General features: G+C 41.2%; 1 protein-coding gene across 3 annotated transcripts in view; it reads left to right on the top strand.

The window, feature by feature from the left end:
• Positions 1-23,132, top strand: part of ABCC4 (ATP binding cassette subfamily C member 4) — a 214,081-nt gene that overhangs the window by 91,779 nt on the left and 99,170 nt on the right. For 2 of the 3 annotated variants that reach the window (XM_036456292.2, XM_045588736.1), the window contains exons 14-19: positions 1,268-1,364; positions 5,050-5,259; positions 6,935-7,075; positions 7,488-7,525; positions 8,176-8,270; positions 10,324-10,470. In XM_036456292.2, the coding sequence (XP_036312185.1) occupies positions 1,268-1,364; positions 5,050-5,259; positions 6,935-7,075; positions 7,488-7,525; positions 8,176-8,270; positions 10,324-10,470 (728 nt within the window). The remainder of the gene's footprint in view (positions 1-1,267; positions 1,365-5,049; positions 5,260-6,934; positions 7,076-7,487; positions 7,526-8,175; positions 8,271-10,323; positions 10,471-23,132) is intronic. The other variant, XM_036456293.2, reaches the window with a different exon arrangement.

The following is a 23,132-nucleotide window of genomic DNA, read 5'->3' as shown; positions in this document are numbered from 1 at the left end:
CCCGTTTGGATGCCTGCTCAGGTCAGCTTTCCTGCTTCAGACCTGAAATGGCAAACGAGGTTCCTTGCATTGCATGTGCCTCCAGAACTCTTGATCTGACCTAACCCAGCAGGTTGAGTTGTGGCCGTGTTCCTGAGATTTGCTCAGTGTGTGACTCGGGCAACCAAAGTGTGGCTAGAGCCCTGCCTGTGATCACTACTTGCTTAGCTGGCGGGGTTGTAGACCATTGTAGGATGCAGCTGGGTCTGAGTTCCAAGGGGGTCTGCGTTTCAATGTAGGAGCACTTTGAGGGGTTATTGTAAAAACAACTCCAACTGAGATGGCTCTTCATAAAAGAGTCTACGTGTCCTTTGGGCCACGGGGTAATTTTTGGTGTGATTTGGGCCATTTGAATTCTGTTCTTTAATTTTATTTTTTTTTTACAGAGAGGAAGGGAGAGGGATAGAAAGTTAGAAACATCAATGAGAGAGAAACATCCATCAGCTGCCTCCTGCTCCTGCACACTCCCTACTGGGGATGTTCCTGCAACCAAGGTACATGCACTTTTCTAGAATCAAACCTGGGACCTTTCAGTCCACAGGCTGACGCTCTATCCACTGAGCTAAACCAGTTTCGGCTATTAGTTTCGTTTTCATATTCGGCAGGTTTTCAGTCCTAGCAAAAGAAGGGTGCTTCCCATATGGGACTGGCAATATTGTAGGAACCCATCAAGGCTGCAACTAGCATTTATTTTTCTCTCTAATATTATTTAGGAAGAAGTTTCTAACACTTGCACTCTGGCAAAGGTTACCGAGAATCTAAGATTTCTTTCATTTGCTTAATATGTACACTATAAGTCATAAATACTCACCCAGGAAACTGTCTTAAGAGAAATGTTCGCTTTCTTAGATGACATAGATCCCTCTTTCTCCTAGCCCTACACAGGGATAAAATAAGTATTTCAGTTCAGGTTTTGGGATCTTGGTATTGCTCAATTGTTTTTCAGTGTGAAATACAATAAATTGTTAATCTGAATTTTAGGTGGAAAAACAGCAACATTTAGCATTAGTTTCCTCCTGCACTGGACTGCTATTTAGAATTTCTTGGTGGTGTTAGACTTAAGTTTGCTGCTGGTGAGTTTGAGGACCCAGTTGGTTTCATTGATTTGTATTTTATTTGAACCGAAGATCCTTTGACTACTGTGCTGTCTTTGTTTTCAAAATATATGCTTTTCAATTTGGAGTACCCATTAATGTGTTTTTGCATGCTGTACCTCTTGCATTTGTAGGTGTATTTGTCAAACCTTGCATGAGAAGATCACAATCTTAGTGACTCACCAGTTGCAATACCTAAAAGCTGCAAGTCAGATTCTGATATTAAAAGATGTAAGTAATTTCTAGAAATCTGAGAGCTTGCTAGCCCTCAGGCATGTGGAAGGCAGGGCCTCCCAGTAGGTCGCTGTCCTTATATTTCTGGTACACTGGCTCTTCCTCCTCACTTTTCCATCGCTATCTTCTCAGAGATTCTGCCCAGCCTTTGAGGATGAATCCCAAGACACTTAGAAAAATCATTATTACGTCCTAAGCCATAGTCCCTAAAGCATAAAAATTGCTGCCTCCCTTATTAAATTATAACTGTTTAATCCTTAAATTATAACTGTTTAGCCTGGCCGGTGTGGTTCAGAGGTTGAGCTTTGACCTTAGAACCAGGAGGTCCCTGGTTTGATTTCCGCTCAGGGCACTATGCTCAGGTTTGTGGGCTCTACCTCTCCCTCTCACTTCCTCTCTGAAATCAATAGAAAAGTAAAATAAAATAAAACTGTTTTAGGGTGATGATGCTATTTCATTTAGAACTTTTTGTTTTCCTCTTCTACTATTCAAGTTGAAGTATGTTCTTTGGAAATCAGAGATACGAAGACATGTTTTATCCATTTGATTGTTATATGCAGATTCTCTAAAGTGTGTCTTCTATTAATGATGGAAGTGTGGTTGGGGAGAGCCACCCACCCCTGCCCCCCTCCATTGGTTTGAGACACCCATGCTCCTGGTGTAGTTGGTTGCTAGTTTCACCGCACAGGATTTTCTGCATGCCTGATACATGTGGGAACCCATGCAGCTTGTCAGACAAGTAAGTCCCTGCCATCATGGGACTTCCAGCCTTTTGGGGGGAGATAACAGTGATGAAAGTGACAGTGGGTGGGCATATCATGACTGCCTCCCCAAAGAGGGACCTGAGTGCCACGAAGGTGCTGATCAGGTAGTCAGTAGGGGCAGGGCATCTGGGCAAGGGGCCCCATGGCAGGGTGCTGAGGAAGGCACTGACCTAGGAGGAACAAACCGGAAGGCCGGTGTGGCTGAGGCCAAGTGAGCAGGGAGAGGGGCTGCGTGAGTCCAGGGCAGAGGAGTGTGTGATCTGAGACGTGACTGTAAAAGATCCCTCTTGATGTTCACTGGAGAGGCACCAGCCAAAACAATGAGAAGTCTTAGTAAAGTTCAGAAGATAGAGTGATGGGCTTAGTCTAGTGTTGTATCAGTTTCTAGAGCCAGCACCACAAAATATCACAAGCTGGGCAGCTTTTAACAAATTTAATCAACTGTCCCAGAAGCTACAGTTCACAGTCAAGGTGCTGGCAGGGCCACGCTGCACTGAAGGTTCAAAGGAAGAGCGGGGGTGGTCCTCCCTGCCTCTTCCAGCTTCTGGTGCTTTGCTAGCCATCCTTCGCGGTCCCTGGCTTGCAGTCTCTGCCTCCATAGTCACGTGATGTTGTGTTGTCCCTGTGTCTGTCTGAGTCTCTTCTTTCTCTTTGTAAGGACATCAGTCATTTCGGGCCCACCCTAATCTAACACGAACTCATGTGAACTTGATTACATCCACAAAGACCCTATTTCCAAATGAGATCACATGCACAGATATCATGTTTAGGACTTGAACATATCTGTTGTGGGATGAATGGTGGCCCCAAACAGCTAGCATGCTTGGTGGGTTGGAGGTTAGTGAGAATTTTTAAGCCTTAGTGGTCAACACATCACTCCTTGGCTTGCTGGTATTTGTGCCTCAGTACTTCCATTGTTAACCCTTTTCTGTTCCAACAGGCCCTTGGAATTTCTTTCCTACGGATGGTTATAAAAAGGCAGTTCCCTGTGGTGCCTCTTCGCCACTCCTCCAGGGATGAGCTCAGATTTCTCCAAGTTGAGAACCATTAAGTTCATGGGCAGAGGGGTGAAACTAGTGTGGTACATAACCCCAGTGTTGGCAGTATTGTGAGTACAGAATCAGGGCAGGAGAAAAGCCTGTTAAGCTAGTCCCCAGGTGTTTTGGGGGTACCCTTAATGCTTCCTTTGAGGACATCACGCCCAGATTAGTACTGTCTAAACATGTGTCCACTGGTGAGCACCCTGGATGAGTTGGGTTCATCCTTACTGTTCACTTGGTCCCTCTCTCAAAGCAGAGGGGTTGGCTGCCCCCCTACACCAATCCCCTCTTGGAATTATCAGTACTTGGCTGAGTAAAATTGCTATGTCTATACCACTAGAATCTCACAGATACTACGTAGAAAGTGGTAATTTCATTAAGTGAGTTTGTATGCATTTGTCTCCGAAGTGGAATAAGACACAGTGCGGATTTCAGCCCGCTGGAGTCAAGGTGCATTGGCCTTCTGATGTTTCCTTTGCACTTGCAAGCAAATGCTTGTTGTCCTTTGGCCCCCGGCAACACAGTACACTCATGAATAATTTTCTAGTTCTGCCATATCAGTTTTACTGGGTTTTTCTTGGTGGCCCACCTTGGGGGGATGGACTGAGGGGGACACGAGGTGGGCTGGCCCTTTTTCCCTCTGATCTGCCTTAACCAAGGCTGACCTTTGATTTGTTTTGCACCTGGGATTTTGCCCAGTATTTGTTTACTGTTGAGTGAATCAGCTGAGTCTTATTCCACAGGGTGATAAGATAGTGAAAACATCTGCATATTTTTTATAGAACTTTGTAAGGACAGGAAGTGTCACAGGTCTTCAGAAATATTACTTGATTGGCTGTAACTTGAGCAGTTGACTGACTTGGGAAAGTCTAATTGGCTGCTTGTACTTGATCAGTTTTGTTTTCTCGGATTTGAGTGTGTCGATCCTGGGGTAGGTTTTGGGTTCCTTGCATAGGTTACTGAGGTATTAGGGCCATCACAGTCTAATGGACTGTGTGTTTAATTAATGGAAAATTGAACTTCCTGAGTTTTGGGGGGCAGTTTTAAAGACTATGAAGATGCAGCTCATGGGTTGTGTCCAGGGCTAGTCCCCACAGGTCTCGAACCAGCGAGGTCCATAGCAGGCTCTATGACTGTGGTCTGCAGTGACTTGATGAGTGACTTTTACCTCTATAGGAGCACTTGTGCATAATTTTTTTTAAAAACAAATACCAATGCATAATTTATTTAATTTTTAAAATCCTCACCTGAGGACATTTCTCCATTGATTTTTTTAAAGAGAATGACAGAGATAGGGAAAGATAGGGAAATATCGATGTGAGGGAAACACATAGATTGGTTGCCTCCTCCACGTACCCAGACCTGGGCCAGGGAAGAGACATGTCCTTGACCAGAATCCAACCTGGGACCTCTCAGTCTGCAGGCCAACACTCTATCCACTGGGTCAAACTGGCCAGGTTGTGCATCAATTTTAAGTTGTTTTTTCCTGGACTATCCTCCCTAATTGTGTTCTTTTCAAGTCTGCTTGTTACAAGTGCTCAATTTCCATGTCATCTAAAAAGATTTCTGATATTCTCACCAACATCTGTGCTCTTGGCTTCCTTAAATGGCCATGGTAGTTCTATCAGTGATATCTACTTTTAATACACGATTCCCCATTTCCTTCATATGGTCTAGTACCTAACATAGGGTTTAGCAGAGAATGCTCAGTTCCACATTGAATTAAACTAGATTTCTTAACCAGAATTCCAGACTGATCACTATTTTCTTACAAAAATCATAATTTAAGACCAATGAACATTTCTTGATTAGTATTACGTCAGATTATTATTATCAAATGTAAACTGATTTATCTCAAATTTCTTATTTTTATTTTAGGGTAAAATGGTGCAAAAGGGGACTTACACTGAGTTCCTGAAATCCGGGGTAGATTTTGGTTCCCTTTTAAAGAAGGAAAACGAGGAGGCTGAACAAGCTTCCGTTTCAGGAAGTCCCAAGCTGAGGCACCGCACCTTCTCAGAGTCTTCAATTTGGTCTCAACAGTCGTCTAGGCCCTCGTTGAAAGAAGGTGCCCCGGAGAGCCAAGCTGTGAGTATCTCCTCTGGCCACGTGCCCTGGCTCTGTCCGCTCTTAGTGGCCTCACGGACCTTCATTCTGCTCTGCCCATGACATTTCAATTTGTCCCAAAGTAGATCTCGAGGTTCCAAAGCCTTAACCCATGGGCTTTGTAGAATTAAAACAGAATGAAGGGAGCACGCCCCATTGGGGTTCTCCTTTGGTATGGGATGGAGGAGATTGTAGACATCGGTAGTGGATGTCCCGCTGTCAATTCCTAGGTGTATGTGGCTCACAGTGATTGATGTTGGTTTATCACTGGTTAATCCTACTTGCTCTGGTGGCCCCAGGCTTCTCTCTTGCAATCAGAGTCTTACTTTGGAGACCCCCTCAGACTGTGACCTGCCTTGGCCCTCATAAAATCAGCTACTTTTACTTATTTTTTGTTGTTGTTGTTGCATTGATTAAAAAAAAAAAATCCTTTATTGTTGAAAGTATTAAATATGTCCCTCTTTTCCTCTCCTTTTAGCCCACCCTCACACCAGGCCTTCACCACTCTATTGTCCATTAGTTATGCGTATATGCATACAAGTTCTTTGGTTAATCTCTTCCCACCCACATACCCTCCCCGTCTTTCCTCTGAGATTTGACAGTCTGTTCCATGCTTCTGTGTCTCTGGATCTGTTTTGTTTATCAGTTTATTTTGTTCATTAGATTCCACATGTGAGTGAGATCATGTGATTCTATAACCTAAGTCCTCCACATGGAAGTGCAGAAATGCACTAGATCTTCCTTAAAAATATTCATAGTATTCTTCGATATGTGAACATTACTATCCAAATCCGGGACTCGGATTATTCAAGTATTTAAATTAGTCTCTCACATTTGAATCTCGGGAATCACTCTTTACAACAAATTGATTCAGTTCATATAGTCTCCCTTGTTATTCAAACTCTGATCACTCCATCTCAATGTTCAGACTCAGTTTATTGTATTTAGCCAATATTTTGAACTCCTCCTGTGTTTCATATTTACATTATTGAGTGACACTAATAGTGATACATTGGTTCCCTATCATCTATATCTATCTATCTATCTATCTATCTATCTATCTATCTATCTATATATATAAAAGCCCAAGTGACCGCCCAACTGTCTGACCGTCTGACCAGTAGCTATGACATGCACTGACCACCAGGGGGCAGACTCTCAATGCAGGAGCTGCTGAGCTGCGGTGACTTGGCAGCGAATAAAGTCTGATTCCGGGGTGTGTCACCCAAGAACCACCCTCTCACAATCTGGGACCCCTCAGAGGATATCAGAGAGCTGGTTTTGGTCTGATCCCTGCCGGCCAGGCTCCGTGCACCAAGCTTCTAGTTTTGTATATTATTTTGGGACTTGCTTCTGCATTTATACTTGAATCCAGTATGTTGTGCATGTGCTGGAAATCATGGCGTTAAGCAAAGGCATAAAACAATGTTAACCTTCCTTATTTCTAAAGATTCCAGGAAGTGGGATGGCTGGGTCCAAGGGCAACTGTGTATGTGGTTAGATCTTTCCACACCCCACTTCCTAGGAGATGTGCCATTTTGCACTTCTACCAGAACATGTAATGTGTGTGTTTTCCCATGGCTTTGCCAGTGGAGTGAACTTTTGAAATTTGGGCATCACTTAAAGTTTTGTCTCTCACTGCCTTTTTCCTTCCTAGGTTGAGAATGTACAGGTTGCAGTAGCCGAGGAGAGCCGTTCCGAGGGAAAAATTGGTCTTAAGGCCTACAAGAATTACTTCATAGCTGGTGCTCACTGGTTCACCATCATTCTCCTTATTCTAGTCAACATTGTGGCTCAGGTACCAAGGGGCTTTGGCTTTGTTTTGTGCCCTCAGCTTGATAGTTACAGTAACATTTACATTTATACTGTATCTGTTCATACTATATTACTGTATTTTGCAGTTCACTTGGATTTGCATTGAAATGTACTATTTGTGGGGATCAGAAAAAGCGATGCTACTGGTGTCGCATGTCCATTGCAAGGAATTTCTAGGGGGAAAAACGGGATGCCTTTTAAAGATTTAAAAATGTACTGTGCACTTACTTGACCTTTTGTTATCGGGGATGTTGGGTTTGGCACAACCGTGACCTGAACTTGAAGAACCCTCCCATTTTCTGGGACCTTTCCATTACTCATTTTAGTAAGTGACAGTTTTTTGAGTTGAAAAGTAATACTAGGGTTTGATCTTTGTGTTTGTTTCCCTGCCCTAGCTTTCCTATATTCTTCAGGACTGGTGGCTGTCATACTGGTGAGTTATTTCTGGGCTGGTTGGAGGTGCTGTAAAATCGAGGTGAAGCCTCCCTCCACCGCAGAAGCAGGGGGTGGGGGTGGGTTGGGGTGTGGGGGTTTGCTCAGCCTTCTCCTCTAGACCTCACTTACAGTAGTTTCCCTGAAGAAAAAGAAAGTTCTTGCTGGTGGACCATGACCCGCCCTTGGTCCCTCCTATGTTGGATTCTCAGCAGGGTCTTCGCGAACAATTCTGAGACCTCAAAGTCATGATTCAAATTGAATTTTTATAAGGTAGACAGACACCCACAGAACCCTGGGAGCTGGGAGTCATCTTCTAGCATAGGGGTGTCGAACTCAATCAGAGAAGGGGCCAAAATCTAAAATCCAGCCTAAATCGCGGGCCGAATGGTTTACTGAACAGTCATAAACTGTCATTGTGATGGAAACGCAGCGGAGTGCAGTGATGACAGCGCGGTGCGGGCCACATTGCAAGGCCTGGCGGGACGGATTTGGCCCGCGGGCCTTGTGTTTGACACATGTGTTCTAGCATATAACATGTCTACCCCGTTGGGGATAAGTGGTTTTGTTTTGTTTTGTGTTGTGTTTGTTTGTTTTGGTATTTATCTAAGTTCCATCTGTAGTTTAATATTTTTCCTGCCTTGTTCTTAGGGCAAATCAACAGAGCGCTGGGAATGTCACTGCAAATGGACAAGGAAATGTAACTAAAGAGTTGTCTCTTGACTGGTACTTAGGGATTTATTCAGGTAAAGTGTCATCACTTGGTCTATTATGTGAGAGTTTGAGGTGCTTACAATGAGCCTGTGTGAGGAACTAGGCTTCCGGGAGTAATTCAGTAATGTCTTCACAGATTAAGGGTCTGAGTCGCATTTACTCTTGTGAATTAATTAGAATAATTATTTTGAAAAATCTACTAAAAGAAAGAGGTTCAGTGAAGACTCTTAATTTGCTCTGTACTGGATTTTGGAAGTTAAACCGGGATTGAGCATTCAGAAAACCAGCCACCGGAAACATGTGGCTATTGTCTATTCTAATAGGTTGCTTTAGCTAAATCTTATATTATTATATGGATGGGCAAGGGGATTAGAAACGGATCCCCACCCTCTGGTTCAGATTGTTCCAATTCTGTGTGAATAAACCCTGGCTTTTGTTGAACTTGGATGCAATCCTCTGGCAGCAAGGGCCCCCAAATAAAACAGCATTATTCCCTCGCAGGTATGCAAAGCTTCCCTCACCATGCTGCTCGGCACTTGGGCTTCACTAATTACTTAGGAGGGAAGCTAACCAGGGAGAAGCCCAGTGTCTGGGAATTAGGCTGCCTTCTCTTTCTTACCTCGAGATCACAATGTTATCGCCTTCCCAACTGTGGGAGTAATTTAACATTTGGCTTGCCAGGCCAGTGTTAACACCAAGCTCCATTTTCACAAGAGTGCTTAGAATGTGCGTAGCATTCCATACTTTTTAAAGGAAATCCTCATCTAAAATGTTAAGTATCCTTATTGGAGACACGCATGCATGCTCTCCTCAAAGCTAGCGTGAGTCCTGTTGGTAAGAACCCACTCATTGAAATGTGGTATTTATTTCATTGACCACTTGCTAAGAAACCTAAATCCATTCGATGTTTACCTTCCATTATTGGTGGATAATGGATGACCTAAAGGAGGAGGGAAATGATTCTGTCATATATTCATGAAGTATGATGGGCTATGGACAATGCCTGTTGATGGAATTAAAAAATCTGACCAGCTTTCAGAGTTTGAACAAATTATGTGTTATCTGAAGGGGGAAAAAGTACTTACTGGAATATTGATTGCAAAAGTTATCCCTACTTTATGTAGATGTGTGAGTTCCAGAGATGTTCGGAGAGCTATGTTAATGTGCAGAACAGGTATTCATTTATGTCATTAATAAAATATATAATTTAAAGGATTATGTCCATATGAGATGCTTTATTTATATAAAACACTTAGTGAGATTAGTCCCTCATTCAGATTAATTATGTTATAATATGCTTTGTATTTTCTCGAAATTCAGTTATTTAAGAGGTTTTCTAATTGCAACTTCAGATGGTATTTTTATGTTCTTTAAAGTCACTTGGGCATTTTTTACAAGGACATGGTCAATTATTTCTCCTCTTCCCTGTTAATATCACACACATGCTGGTATAAAAACATACCATAATTTTAGAGCATGGGACATGTTGTAAGTAGTAAGATTTGGAATATGGAGAAGGGAAGATCAACTGCTTTTTATAATTGTCTTTATTTTGAGTTTTTAATAGAACATGTAATTGAATTAGGAAAGACTAGAATGAAACTATACTTTACACCTGATTCCCTCTCTGCGGGGGCGCATTGGCCCCCCCTCTCCCCCCCAGTTCCTATTTGAGAGAAAAATAAATTATTTTATATTCTTTATAAATGTATCTTGCAAATGCATTAAACTTTTTTTAAAATGTATTTTATTGATTTTAGAGATGGAGGGAGAGGGGGAGAGAGATAGAAACATCAATGATGAGAGAGAATCATTGATTAGCTGACTCCTGCCCGCCCCCTACTGGGGATCGAGCCTGCAACCCAGGCATATGCCTTTGGCCGGAATCGAACCTGGGACTCTTCAGTCCGCAGGCTAATGCTCTATCCATTGAGCCAAACCAGCTAGGGTAAATGCATTAAACTAACAGAGCCCAGATCCTTTATGGAACAGAATACACAATCTCTTTATAATCTGCCTGCCACCCGTTAGCATTGTTGAAGGGAGTGCAGAGACCTCGGGCTGAGGGATGTTTCTTTGTTTTAGGTTTAACTGTGTCTACCGTCATCTTCGGCATAGCAAGATCTCTGTTGGTATTCTACGTCCTAGTTAACTCTTCCCAGACTTTACACAACAAGATGTTTGAGTCCATTCTGAGAGCCCCGGTACTGTTCTTTGATAGAAATCCAATAGGTAAGTCAGATACCAAGTTAACTGGTAAATATGTCTTATTAACACACTTAATGTCCCGATTGCGTTTCACTGTTTGAAAGTGGAGGCAGCACTTGGAGCCAAATCACTTTGTGTGTTGATTCGCTTTCTATAAAGAGCTTCACTGGTTTCCTCCCAGAGAAAATCGGAATAGAGGGGCATACGAGCTTTTATTCCAGTTTGTGTGTGTGGAAAGATAAACGAACATTCACCCTGCGAATGACTTTGGAAGCCATTTGCTGTGTGCCATAGGAAACACTATTCATTCAATGCAAACTTATTTAAATGTAGTTGACTAGCTGCCTAAACGTTGGCTGGCGTAGGGTGGGAAGCTGGGCCACCCTTTAGGTAGGCCCTTTTCACAAGGAGTCACTCCCCATGAGACAGGCTGTGTGTTTCCTTCATTGCCCACCCATCTCTAAACCAGAGCTCTTCACCAGCTCTCTGAGGTTGACCTAACATGGTTCTGAAAAGCTAATTAAAGTGCAAGTTGGGTGAAATGCAGACATCCTATCCTCTTCAGTAAAAGCTATGAACTATAGTTTTAAACTAGACTTCTGGTTACATATTGGAGGCTTGGTCCTACTTGCCAGGTGGGCTGCCGGGAGTAATTTTGTTGGTATGAGTGTACCTGCTGGTTTCCAAGCGGAGGGTGCCTCCGCCCGGTGGCCTTGACCTGTCCTGTTTCTGAGAGTGGACCCCGAACTGGATTCCTATGAAGAGGTAGGCCATGAGCATGCATCCCCACTCTGTCCAATTGGTTAGACTTGTGGTGAAGCCCAGGGCGCCTTTGCTTTTGCAGGTAGTGATGATTGACAGAACCTGTGGAGGCAGGGAGATGGGTTAGAGGGAGTGTACGGGTAGCCTTGGTCTGGCTATTAACTTGCCATGTGACCCGAGCCAGAGCATGTAGGTATTATTGGGTAGGCAAATCTCAGAGCAGGTAGCTGTGGTTAAAAGTGTGGCCTCCAGAGCTCACTGCCTGGTGTGAATTCCTAAGTAATAACCGGTTATAGTTGCATTGATATTTATGTGTTCTAGTCACTTAATTTATCTGTGCCTGGGTTTTCTCCTCTGTCACATGCGGATGCTGTTCATACCTACCTTGCTCAGATATTGTGCGAATTCAATAGGTTGATACAATCACGGTGCTCAGACCATGGCGGTGCCTGGTGACCTTGGCAATGACGCCTCAGCACCTCCTCACCTGTGAGGTGGAAATGACTGCCGCTCTGTGTCACAGGACTGTTGTGAGGATGTAATAAGACTCTTCCGGAAAGCGTCTTGTGTAGATTTAGTCAGCCCATGTTTAGTCCAGGCCTGTGTGAAGCACCAGGAATTGTCAACTGCAGAGGCACCCACCATGGACAGTGTTCTGTAGCTGTGGTTAGCAAGTGATCCGAAGACTTAAGTAGTCTTTTTAAAAATATATATTTTGTTGATTTTCCACAGAGAGGAAGGAAGAGGGATAGACAGCTAGAAACGTCGATGAGAGAGAAACATCGACCAGCTGCCTCCTGCACATCCCCCACCGGGGATGTGCCCGAAACCAATGTACATGCCCTTGACCAGAATCAAACCTGGGACTTTTCAGTCTGCAGACCGAGGCTCTATCCACTGAGCCAAACTGGTTTCAGCGACTTAGGTAGTCTTAAAGTTGCTCCACTTTGCCAGTTGATGTGAAAACTACAGTCATCAAGTTTGGAGCATCAAGTGGGACTGCATTTCTGTCATCACTGCCCCTGAATGCTAGCAACCACCATTAACCAGACTCTTCATGCGCAAGACCCGTAGGCTTCCCCACATGCTGGTTTATTCAAAATTCACAGATTTGGGAATCAAGTCTCAATCTGTGAGGTTGCTCATCTCAGAGCGGCACAGGAGCACTTATCTTGCCTCCCCCTCCTGCAACTATTGCAGGACTTGATTCCGTCAAAAAAATAGTAGCCCCTGTAAGTACATCAGATATAGGCCTTGCTTGCCCAAAATGTTGAGGGCCCATGAGTTATTTACTCTTTCAGTGGTAGATTAAGAGGTGCTTTGAATTCAAGAAAATTTTTTATGTGGTAGATTTTTAATTTCCATTTGGATAAAAGTTTTGTACTTCTGAAAATGGGACGATCAAGCCAAAACTATGAATTATGCCTCCTAGTTGACATTGATTCTATATACTTTAATAGTTATATATTGTTTTTAAAAATTCCCCTCTAGAGTAGTGAGGTACGCATGTTCCATTTTTAAGTCCATTACATGTTCACAAGTGCCTCGAGTAGTGTTGCTCCCTGAGTCACAGAGTGTCCTCTGAGCAGCACGGAGGCTGGAGGGAGGCATAGTTTCTCTTCTGCCAGTGAGAGCTCACTCTCAGAGAGACCCAGGAGTCAGTGTGTCCCCGTGAGCTCAGGGTCCTGACGACCCCCAGATTTTATAAAACTGAGGGGACAGTTAGGCTTTTTGTCAGTGTGTACATAGGCTCCTTGACTTACGGGGTTACCTCTGGTAAACCCATGTAAGTTGAAATTGTCATAATTGTAATTATGTAAATTGAAAGTGCACTTAATATAACTAACCTAGGAAACACCAGAGCTTAGCCTAGTCTACCTTAAACATGCTCAGAGCACTCACCTTAGTGGTCAGTTGGGCAAAATCATCTTGCTTCCACTCCCCAGCATCACGAGAGAGCATCGCATTGTATATCACTAGCCTGGGAAGAGAGCAAAATTCAATATTAGAGGAGTATGGTTCCTACTGAATATAGGAAGTCAGTCTTAAGTCTAAACATTGTGAGTTTGGGACCGACTTTAGTTTTTAGCAAGCTGGACTTGGGTGGGGACTGGTACAGAAACCAGAACTCCAGGCAGAGGCCCGGACCATAGCCCTGCTTAGATTTGTGGAGGACTTTCCAGAGTTCCCTTTCATATTCGCCTCCCAGTTCCAGTTTCTGCCGTAATATTCCCAACGACCCTGATCAATGATCCTGATTGTAGCAATGTTGTTTACACTCATTCATGGGTGCTTCTAATCCAGATGTGTTGTCTCCCTTCTAGTATTTTCTCCCCGATTCCCATGCATTTTGTTCATCATCGGGGGACACTTTGCAAGTTTGCAGAGAATCAGGCCTTCAGGGCAGGGTCTTGAATCGGCCACCGGCTGCCCTGCCAACATCCAAGTTCACCCACTTGGACTCAAGCAGAAGAGCAAGGGGACCTGGAAGTGCAGGTTTCTTCTCAATAGCAGAGTTTCTCTGAATGTGAGCCATTCAGAGCTGATCTGTAAGAAGGTTCCATTGCTCCACGCTGTATGACTATGTTGCTCTCCATTTTAAATCCATATGGTTGCACAAAATTACCTTGTTTAGTTGTCTATATAAAATGACACTTTCTTGTGTACTGATATTTCATAACCTTATATATAAGCTGTTTGGGTAAAACTTGAATCAACTAGTGTGAGGCCTCACAATGGCCAAAACTAGTTTTCTTCTTTTTACCTTCCTTGCTCTCAGCCATCTCTGTTTTTTATTCTCTCCTCCTAAGATGTATTTTGCTAATAGTATTGTGTGTCTATTTAAGAGCCGCACATTTTCAGCTGCCATAATGTTTCCTACTCATTTTGATTGCAACTTGAGTTGTCTAGTGTCACATGACGTATCCCCGTGCTGTTGACCTTTGTCCTCCATCATCATAGCTCCTTTCAGTTCTATGAACTCTTAACACAAGGGTAACGCAATCCCAGGTCAGCAGTAAGTCCTTCAAAAGTAACGAGATAATTTCTGTTTTAAATTTAAGTCCTGTTTTCCTTGAGAACGCAGAATTCATTTCATTGTTTTACATCCGGCACTAGAGGGCAGCATGATCTACATTATCTCAGGCATTCAGTGTAAGCAGGGCAGCTTGCTGCAAAACCTGGTTGTTTTTCTTTGAAAGCTTTCTTGGAAATTCCATTTTTGTAGCTTGGGTCTTTGTAGTTTGTAGCGTTGATATGAGATTTTAAAAGCAATGTCGTGGTGGTTTATAATGTTTGACACATTAAACTCTTTGGGTTTATAAAACATCATTCCCAGCACCGTCCCAGAATATCTACAGTAGTATTTCAAACTAAGGTTACTTGGATTTTTTAAATTGACACCTTCTTTGCTTAACCGGGATAGGCAGCTGCTGACATATTGACTGGATGTGTTTTAGTTGCAAAAGGGTAGAATATAGTCATTTGTATGGCCCGAGTCAAACATGAGTTCGGGGAGACAGATGAACCAGTTTCTTCACTTTTCTTCCACACCATCAGCCAGCAGAGAGATTTTATTCTTATCAAGTCTCTTGAATTTCTTCCTTTGTTTTGGAGACAAGATGAGTGCATAGTGTCTTGTTTTTTTTTTCATGCCTAACTGTGGTGACATACACTTGGCCGAGAGGGTTGACTATAATGAATTCTAGACAAATATTTGCTTTCAATGTGTTAATTTGGCTTTAAGAAACTGAGCTGCTGGTGTCAGTAGATGATGTTTGTTTATTCTCTCATTTTGGCGGTGGCCAGTATGTTCATGTCACATGACTAAATTTTGTACAGTGATGTGTGTGTGTGTGTGTGTGTTTGCTTACTTATGCATCCAGTGTAGAAAAAAGTGCAAATTCATATTATTTTGCTCTTTAAAAAAAATATATTTTATTAATTTTTACAGAGAGAAAGGGAAGGGATAAAGAGTTAGAAATATCAATGAGACAGAAACATCGACCAGCTGCCTCCTATACACTCCCTACTGGGTATGTGCCCGCAAACAAGGTACATGCTCCTGATCGGAATTGAACGTGGGATCCTTGAGCCAAACCAGTTAGGGCTCTTTTGCTCTTTATCAATCAAGTTAAAACTAAAACATTATAGAGAGAAAAGTAAACGTGCTACTACTGTCTTTTGCCATTTTTATTCTTCTGGTGGAAGGTACTTGTTCCCATTGAAGTTCATGGGAAATGAAATGTTTGCATTGGAGTTTCCCTAATCGAAAGGTTTAAGATTTCCAACCTGCCTGAGTGGAAAGTGAGGCTCGGTAGGTGATTTCACAACCTAAGATACCCTGGGTTAGGATGTGCGTTGTGTAGGAGTTGAGGATTTGGGGGAAGAGGGTTTGAAGCCATTGTTCTGATCCTTCTACCTGGAAATAGACTCCTTCGCATCCAGTGTAACTTGCTAAATAAATACCTTGCGGAGAAGTGCAAAGTGAAGCGGCACCGTGAGCTTTTTGTCCTATCAGGGAACCTGTCTTGCTTTGCTATTCATAAAATCAATCCTCAACATCCCTGTGCCTTACCAGAAAGGAAGAGTCGTCAGTAGAGAAGGAAGATAATTGTAAGGATACCTATCTGTTCAGTTCAAATGACCACTGGGGTTAGTGCTAAATGCATATTTTTAACAAGTATAATATTTCAGCACTGTCAAAATTACCTTGACGATAATAGACCTGTTAAATTATAGCTCTATAAGTTAGGAGGTGAGATGGCTTTGCTTAGCACACATTCATCTATGCCTGTTCACACAAGTGATTCTGCTGAGCAGGTAGCATGTTAGAACAAGAAATACTGGTCCTAAAACCTCAGATTTATGGTAGGTGTTGTTTTGACACAGCATCATTCAGACGATTTACAAGGCAAGGCTCCGTGTTAAAATATTTCACCAATGTCATCATTCGTCACCGACATAAATATTCAGTGGTGATGCTTGAAAATTGGTAATATGCCCATTCATGCCAAATCACTGGCTATGTTTCCTTTCAAGTGAGATCTGTTTGTGGATATGGTTAAAAGAAATGACGATTTTTCTTCCTTGAGAGCAGATAAGCTGCAAGAAATCGAGAATAAGAATAACAACCCTCCTGACAGCTTTCATGTGCTCATCTTGCCCAGGTTGCTTTTAGTTCTGGCTGAAGTCCTACAGGCTTTTTGTTTTCTTCTTCCTTTTCTTGCTTAGTGCACATTGTAAAGGACATATTTATAAGTACATTAGCTAAACAGGCTTTTTGTGTTCAAAGGAAGAAGTTAGTCATCATCAGAGAAGCTTTGTTGCAAAACAGAAACACACATTTCCCCTTTCATTTTTCCTTGTTAATAATAACAAATGCAAGTGACTGTAAAGGGAGTCACACAAAAGATTGCATCAATCATAGTGATTCTCAATAGCCACATAAATATTATTTTTTCAGGTTTGAATGAAACAGCTAATAGTTTGAAGTAGGTGTGGTAATTAAATCCTGTCGGGCTGTCACATATTAAAAATAATGTTTTTTCACATAACAATGGTTATATGTACTTAAACTCTTATCAGGGTGATATTAAGTCATATTTTATGGGAGTTGCTCACTTACTGCTAATAGAATCATAAAAGCCTTTGTTACGAGTTTAAATAGTTACATAATTACATATATTTGCTTAATATTGTTATTTTGTCAGTAATCTCTATAAAGGTGATTATTATGCCCTTGACCACGGCTGGTAAATATTGTACCATTTTGGTGTGTATTTTTAATCTGTTAGAATGTTCTGATTACTCTTTATTCGTGTGTGTTTTTCTCCATGGTAATCATACATGAAAATACTGACAACTTAATAGCGAAAAAAGCACTGTGTTTGTGATTGTCCAGTAAAATATTACAAAGATAAGATTTGGGAAGCCTGTGCCTTGTTCAAAGTTGTTTTGTAGTCATGTAATCTCAGGATAATGTAACGATGGTGTTTTACTTGCTTTTTTTTTTTCTCCCCAAATCATGAATATAATATATTAAGTGGTACATATACATCTCTCATAAGTTCACTACACTACTCTAATATTTGTGGCTATGATGTTAATGCCCACAAACTCCTAGGTTTTTAATGGTTTGCTGTCCCTAGAGCTTAGAGCTATGCAGACTTTGGTACTCAAGAATTCCTTGGTGTATCCCATTTTCTGATATTAATATGCCCAATCATTTGGTGTTATATGGGATATGTGGTGTATGGTGTTTTATAAATTATTCAATTTATAAGTTTTACAAATCATTTAAATTATAGTAATTCAAATACTGTCACTTAAAATCCTCTTTCTCCCTCCCTCCCTCATTACTTCAACATTTTAGCTTTTTGTGATAGAAAATGCATCAGTGTTTTTTTTTATTATTATTATTTTTTATGGCATAGTTCATTGCTTTTGTACAACCATTTCCAGAGAAATTAGAATAGCTTTTTGGGCCAGTTCCCACATGAATAAATATTGAGAAGTATATTACTGAGAAGCTAGTATGTATAAAGCATAGTCTCCTGACACTAAGTGAGAATCGATGAGGATTTGCTGGATTGAAATTCTGTACAGTTTTGCTATAATGTCAAGTGCTTCCCCTAAAATATGTGTGTGTGTGTTTGTTGTTAATGTGCCTTATTGATTTATTTACTTATTTTTTGTTAATTCTCAACCGAGGATATTTTTTCCATTTGAGAGAGTGTGAAAGGGAGAGAGAGAGAGAGAAGAGAGAAGAGAGAGAGAGAGAGAGAGAGAGAGAGAGAGAGAGAGAGAGAGAGAGAGAGAGAGAGAGAGAGAGAGACGTCGATGTGAGAGAGACCCAATGATTGGTTACCTCCCACAAGTGCGCCGACCGGGACCAATTCTGCAAGCCTCCAACCCAGGTATGTGCCTTTGACCGGAATTAGTTTGTGGGCCAATGCTCTAACCACTGAGAAAAACTGGCTGGAGCTATTTATATATTTATTTTAAATTATAAGATTCTGAAGAGAAACCAACAAGTAGTTATCTGAGACAGTTACAGAGGCAGTGAGTGATCCTTGGGTACCTCTCTGATGCACATCCCTTAGCTTGGTTCTTGTTCTACACGCATGTCCCTGCGTTTTCTCCTGGAGGTGCTCTCATAAAAGAGACAACTGGTGAAATAAATCACTTTCAAATCACCCAAAGAGCATTTGTTGCGTTTAATTTTTGAATTCTTCACCCAGATAGTTCTCATTTCCAGCTTTAGAGTTCAGGTTTGTGCCCTTCCTCAACAAACAGCTGCTGATTATTGGCATTTGTCACTTTGTTTTATGAATCTATTTGGATTTACTCTTCTCATCAGTAGGTTCATCTTGGTTGTCACAGAGACCAACGGGCAAATTTTTCCTTTCATTTTATAACCGAAATCTTCATCTTCTTTTATCATTTCTTCCCTGGCCACTTTATTGTAAACATTATTATTTGTTTTGCCAGGAGGAACATGGAGAGAGGGGGTGCGGAAATCCAAATATTTACGACATCAGGTCTGACGTTTCATTTCACAGAGTTTTGGTAGAGTTCTTAATCACATCTTTATAGTCCTTGTCAAAATTACAGTTAAATTATAATTTAGGTAATTATGTGTTGACTGCCTGTCTCTCCTCTTAGCCTTGGGCTCTTTATTAAGTGTATCTATTGTGTTACTAGGAAAGCGGCTGAGCCCAGGAATGGGCACGTTGTAGCTGATTAGTAAGTATTTGCAGGCCGGATAGAAGCTAGAAGCGGGGATGGTTTCAGGAGTGTACTTGCACCTCTCCGTGCCCCACCCATAAAGAGCATTGGAGCTTTACAATGTTGAAATAGAACTGGAGTCTTTATCTTATCCTTTGTTTTTATATTCAGTTGAACTCGCCCCTATAATTTATTTTCAAATGTAGAATTTCTAATAGGTCATTTATAGTGGATGTTGCTTCTGTTATGTGATGGCATGAAGAGAGAACCGTATATATTGGTTCATGGAACAAGGACTATTCAAGTTCTGTTGTCTGCCAATCAAGGAAACGAAACCATCAAACACCTGATACATTTCTTTGGGGATTAGTTGTGCGTTGAAGATGAATGTAGGCAGTGAAATATTTGGTACTTTGTAGTTTTACCTGATAAAAACTACACACCCCTAAGAAGTAAACAGGAGGACTACCTCTATTTACAAACACTAGCAAGCTTTTTAAAACTGTTATTGGATAGGGAGTTGAGAGGTAGGTCAAGAGGTTGCAATGTCCCATTTTGGCTAGAAACCTAGATTTGGAATAGCTGTTCCAGACCCCTCATTTCTGTTGGCCTCAAGTTTCTAAGAGGTAAAAATGGGGATTTTTTTCACTCATCAAGTATTTATTGGTTATCTGCTAGTCGTCGGTTGTGGTCCCAAACATTGGGGCAAAAGGTCCCTGTCTTGGAGACATTTCCACACTTAAATAATTGCAGATAATGGATGGTTTCTCTCTCTCTCTCTCTCTCTCTCTCTCTCTCTCTCTCTCTCTCTCTCTCTCTCTTTTTTTAAAGACAATATTCTGATTCCATATAGAAAAGATAGAGATAATCAATAAAATATTTAAAAAAAAGAAAAAAGAAAAGAAAAGACAGAGATTCAAAATTTACTACAGAGATCTTGACTCAAGCACACACATAGCACACTCACCCTCACCAACATAGCCCTATGGCATATTTCTTTTTCACAATCAATTACGTAATTGGTTGGCCTTGATTTTCCAAAATTTCCAAAAAGTGTTCTGGAAATTCAAGATGAATTGTTTTCAAAATGAAATCATACCAGTGGGAGTGTGAGAGGAATTTAGGAAACAAAGTAAGTGATCTTTATTTAAGATCCTAATCTCTAAGCTTACAGCAAACTCAACCTGGTTTCTAAGCAGACTGTTGACTAGACTCACTTTCCTGACCCACCAGGGACTGGCTGCTGGAGCCCATTTCAGACCAGTGAGAGGAAAAGGAGAGGGCAACCAGACTTCCAGTTGTTGCCCTGTATAGATATCTACATGCAGTTCTCTTGGGGCCTTTTAGAAGTGGGTTACAGATGCTTTGAATGGAGGTGGAACGTAAGCAATGCATTTTCTTTTTCAGTAATATTACCATGAAGTCAGCTATGATCTCTTCTCAATCTTGGTAACCAGGACTAAACTTTTAGAGACTACCTCCTCATTTAATACCAAGAAAAAAGATGACAAGCTTCAAAGTACACTTTGAGTGGAAGTTTATGAAAATACTGTGGTTAAATGGAAAGCTATCATGAAATCAAGTTCTGTGTTCTGGAAATATTTTCCTTTCATTTTTTTTTTTTTTGCATTTGCATTTTAATAGATTGTATCACATGGGGAAATGTTTCAACTTCTTGAACACCTGGAAAGTCTATTTTAGACTTGTTATGTGTTTTAAGAGTCTTTATCCAGACATTTTCCAAATACAGTCCTGCTCCTCAGGAGAGGAAAATCCTGCCTCCAGGTCAGCTGCTGGTAGAGAGCGTGCGGCAGAGCAGCTGTGCAGCCAGGGCTTCTGCCCTGCTTGCTTTTCAGCCTAAGGCCCAGGTTTTTAAAGGATTTCTCTCTGAACTTCAAGTGGAGTTTCTAGAAGTGTTCTTTTGATTCAGGGACTGATCTCAGCCTTCACCCACTTTTTTCTTTCACAAAGGTAGTTGAACAGATATTACAGAGTATGTGGAGTTGTCTTCACAAATAGTATTTCCTCCCACATATAATCCCATATATTTAGATCAGCAGCGGTGCTTTTCGGACATCATCAGAATCATGGACTAATTTTTTTTATTTCCTTTTAAGTATTTTACAATGAACTAAGAAGGAAATAGTTGCTTTCTTATATAGAGTTATTATATACTTTTTCATTCTTTTTCCCCCTGTTGGTGTCAGAATTGCCTGGGCTAATAACATTTATTTCTTTGGCAGGAACCATTAAGTTGTTATTCTTCCTTTTTTGGAGGCTAAAATGGTATTAATATCTTTAAATTATATCTTATGCTAATATAAATTTTCTCTGCATTTTCTCCTTTATTTTAAAAAGGAGTTAACATGGTTTAATGAATTCCACCAATAAGCGGTCGTATAGACAGAAGTATTTCTTATTGGTGCCAGCTTTTAACTTTAATCTTGACATAGTCTTGTAAGTGAAAGGAAAATAAACACATTTCAAGAAGGTGAGTAATCAGTGTTACTAGAAAATTGTTCTTCTTGACTTCAAGATTAAATAAATAATTGTTGACATAAATAGCCAGAGTAATAAAAGGGAGCACCTGTGTAATCCAGACAATCAGTGGTTTTATCATACAATCAGATAAGCTGCTGTTTATTCACGAATCTTCGTCTTTAACCAGGTGACTAGGGTTAACTCATACATTAGAGAATTCTAAAAATTGGGTTAAGAAGCCTTAATTCCCTTTGATGCCAAATTTCCCATCCACTTACATCTCTTTTCACAAAGGAGACACTATAGGAGTTTAATGCTTAATAGTCCTGGCCTTCAGGAATGTCATCTTCTCTCAGTTCTTGTATCAAAGTCGATAAATTTTCCAGAGAAGATCAAGGTTTGAAATTGTAGGTGACAAAATAAGTACCTTGCAAGTTCTGGGATATTTAAACAAATATATAGCCTCTCTTTTCTCTCCCCTTACTTCTCTTGTCGAGTTTTTATTTGATGTCAACCGAGAGAGACCTTTGGTTGTAGCCATTGTGACACTATTACCAGGCAGGGAGTTGAGGGTTAGAGATGTTGCTCAGTCCCGTTTCCTCTAGGAATATGACTGTGGGATACCTGGGCCAGTCGCTTCGCTGGCAGCATCAGGATCCCCAGGTTGAAGCACAGTTACATCTCTAGCAGCATTCAGTGTGGTGTGGGGTGGGGTCTGTGTGTGAAAATGAGAGAGCTCTCTTTTTGTTAGATTGCCACACCAAAATTAGATTCAGATTGAGATGTAAAATGTATAGTTAGAAAATTAGCCAGCAAATAAAGTGACCTTTGACTCTCTTCATCACCAAATCAGATTGGTTTTCCTTTATTTTCCAGTAGTGGTTTTGAGCTACCATGTGATTTGGGATTGGTGGTGCCTCAGGGAGCCCCCATGGTAAAAGTAAAAACAACAGCCCTAACTGGTTTGGCTCAGTGGATAGAGCATCAGCCTGCTGACTGGAAGGTCCCAGGTTCGATTCCGGTCAAGGGCATGTACCTTGCTTGCGAGCACATCCCCAGTAGGGGGTGTGCAAGAGGCAGCTGATCGGTGATTCTCTCTCATCGATGTTTCTAACTCTCTATCTCTCTCTTCCTCTCTGTAAAAAAAAATCAATAAAATATATATTAAAAAAAAAAAAAAAAGACAACAGACTTTAGAATCAGCCCTCCTGAATGTGCATTCCAGCCCTGAACACTACTATTGGGGTGGGGTAGGCGATAATAGTATGGTAATAGTCCTAGCATCTTTATGTGTGTGAGAATTAATATATGTAAAGCATTTGAAACAGTGCCAAGCAAATAGCTGATATTGAATGATTTTTTAACCAGGTGCCATGATAAGTATTGGTGTTTTTTTTGCACACACCCCCTGCCCCCCCACTTTTTTTTTTTTAAACAAAATCCAAATGAATATGCAAATTTTGATAAAATAGCAGGGAGTTGGGGTGGACCTGTGTGTTTTCTCAGACCCAACGAAAAACAGGTAAATGACCAAGACTAACAAGCCACAAAAAAAAATCAAACAGCATTTTTTGTTTGTTTGCTTGTGTTGTTTTTGTTTTCATTGAGGCTTTGCTTCACCCCAGAGTGCATTTTAATTTAACTTGGTTTCACAATGAGAGCTCAATTTTGCATGTACCAAACATCTGGTTTGCTTTTTGCTTGAAAATGATACG

This window comes from Pipistrellus kuhlii, unplaced genomic scaffold (assembly GCF_014108245.1).
Source record: "Pipistrellus kuhlii isolate mPipKuh1 unplaced genomic scaffold, mPipKuh1.p scaffold_m20_p_3, whole genome shotgun sequence".
Taxonomy (NCBI): Eukaryota; Metazoa; Chordata; class Mammalia; order Chiroptera; family Vespertilionidae; genus Pipistrellus; species Pipistrellus kuhlii.
This window is presented reverse-complemented; position numbering and strand designations above follow the sequence as displayed.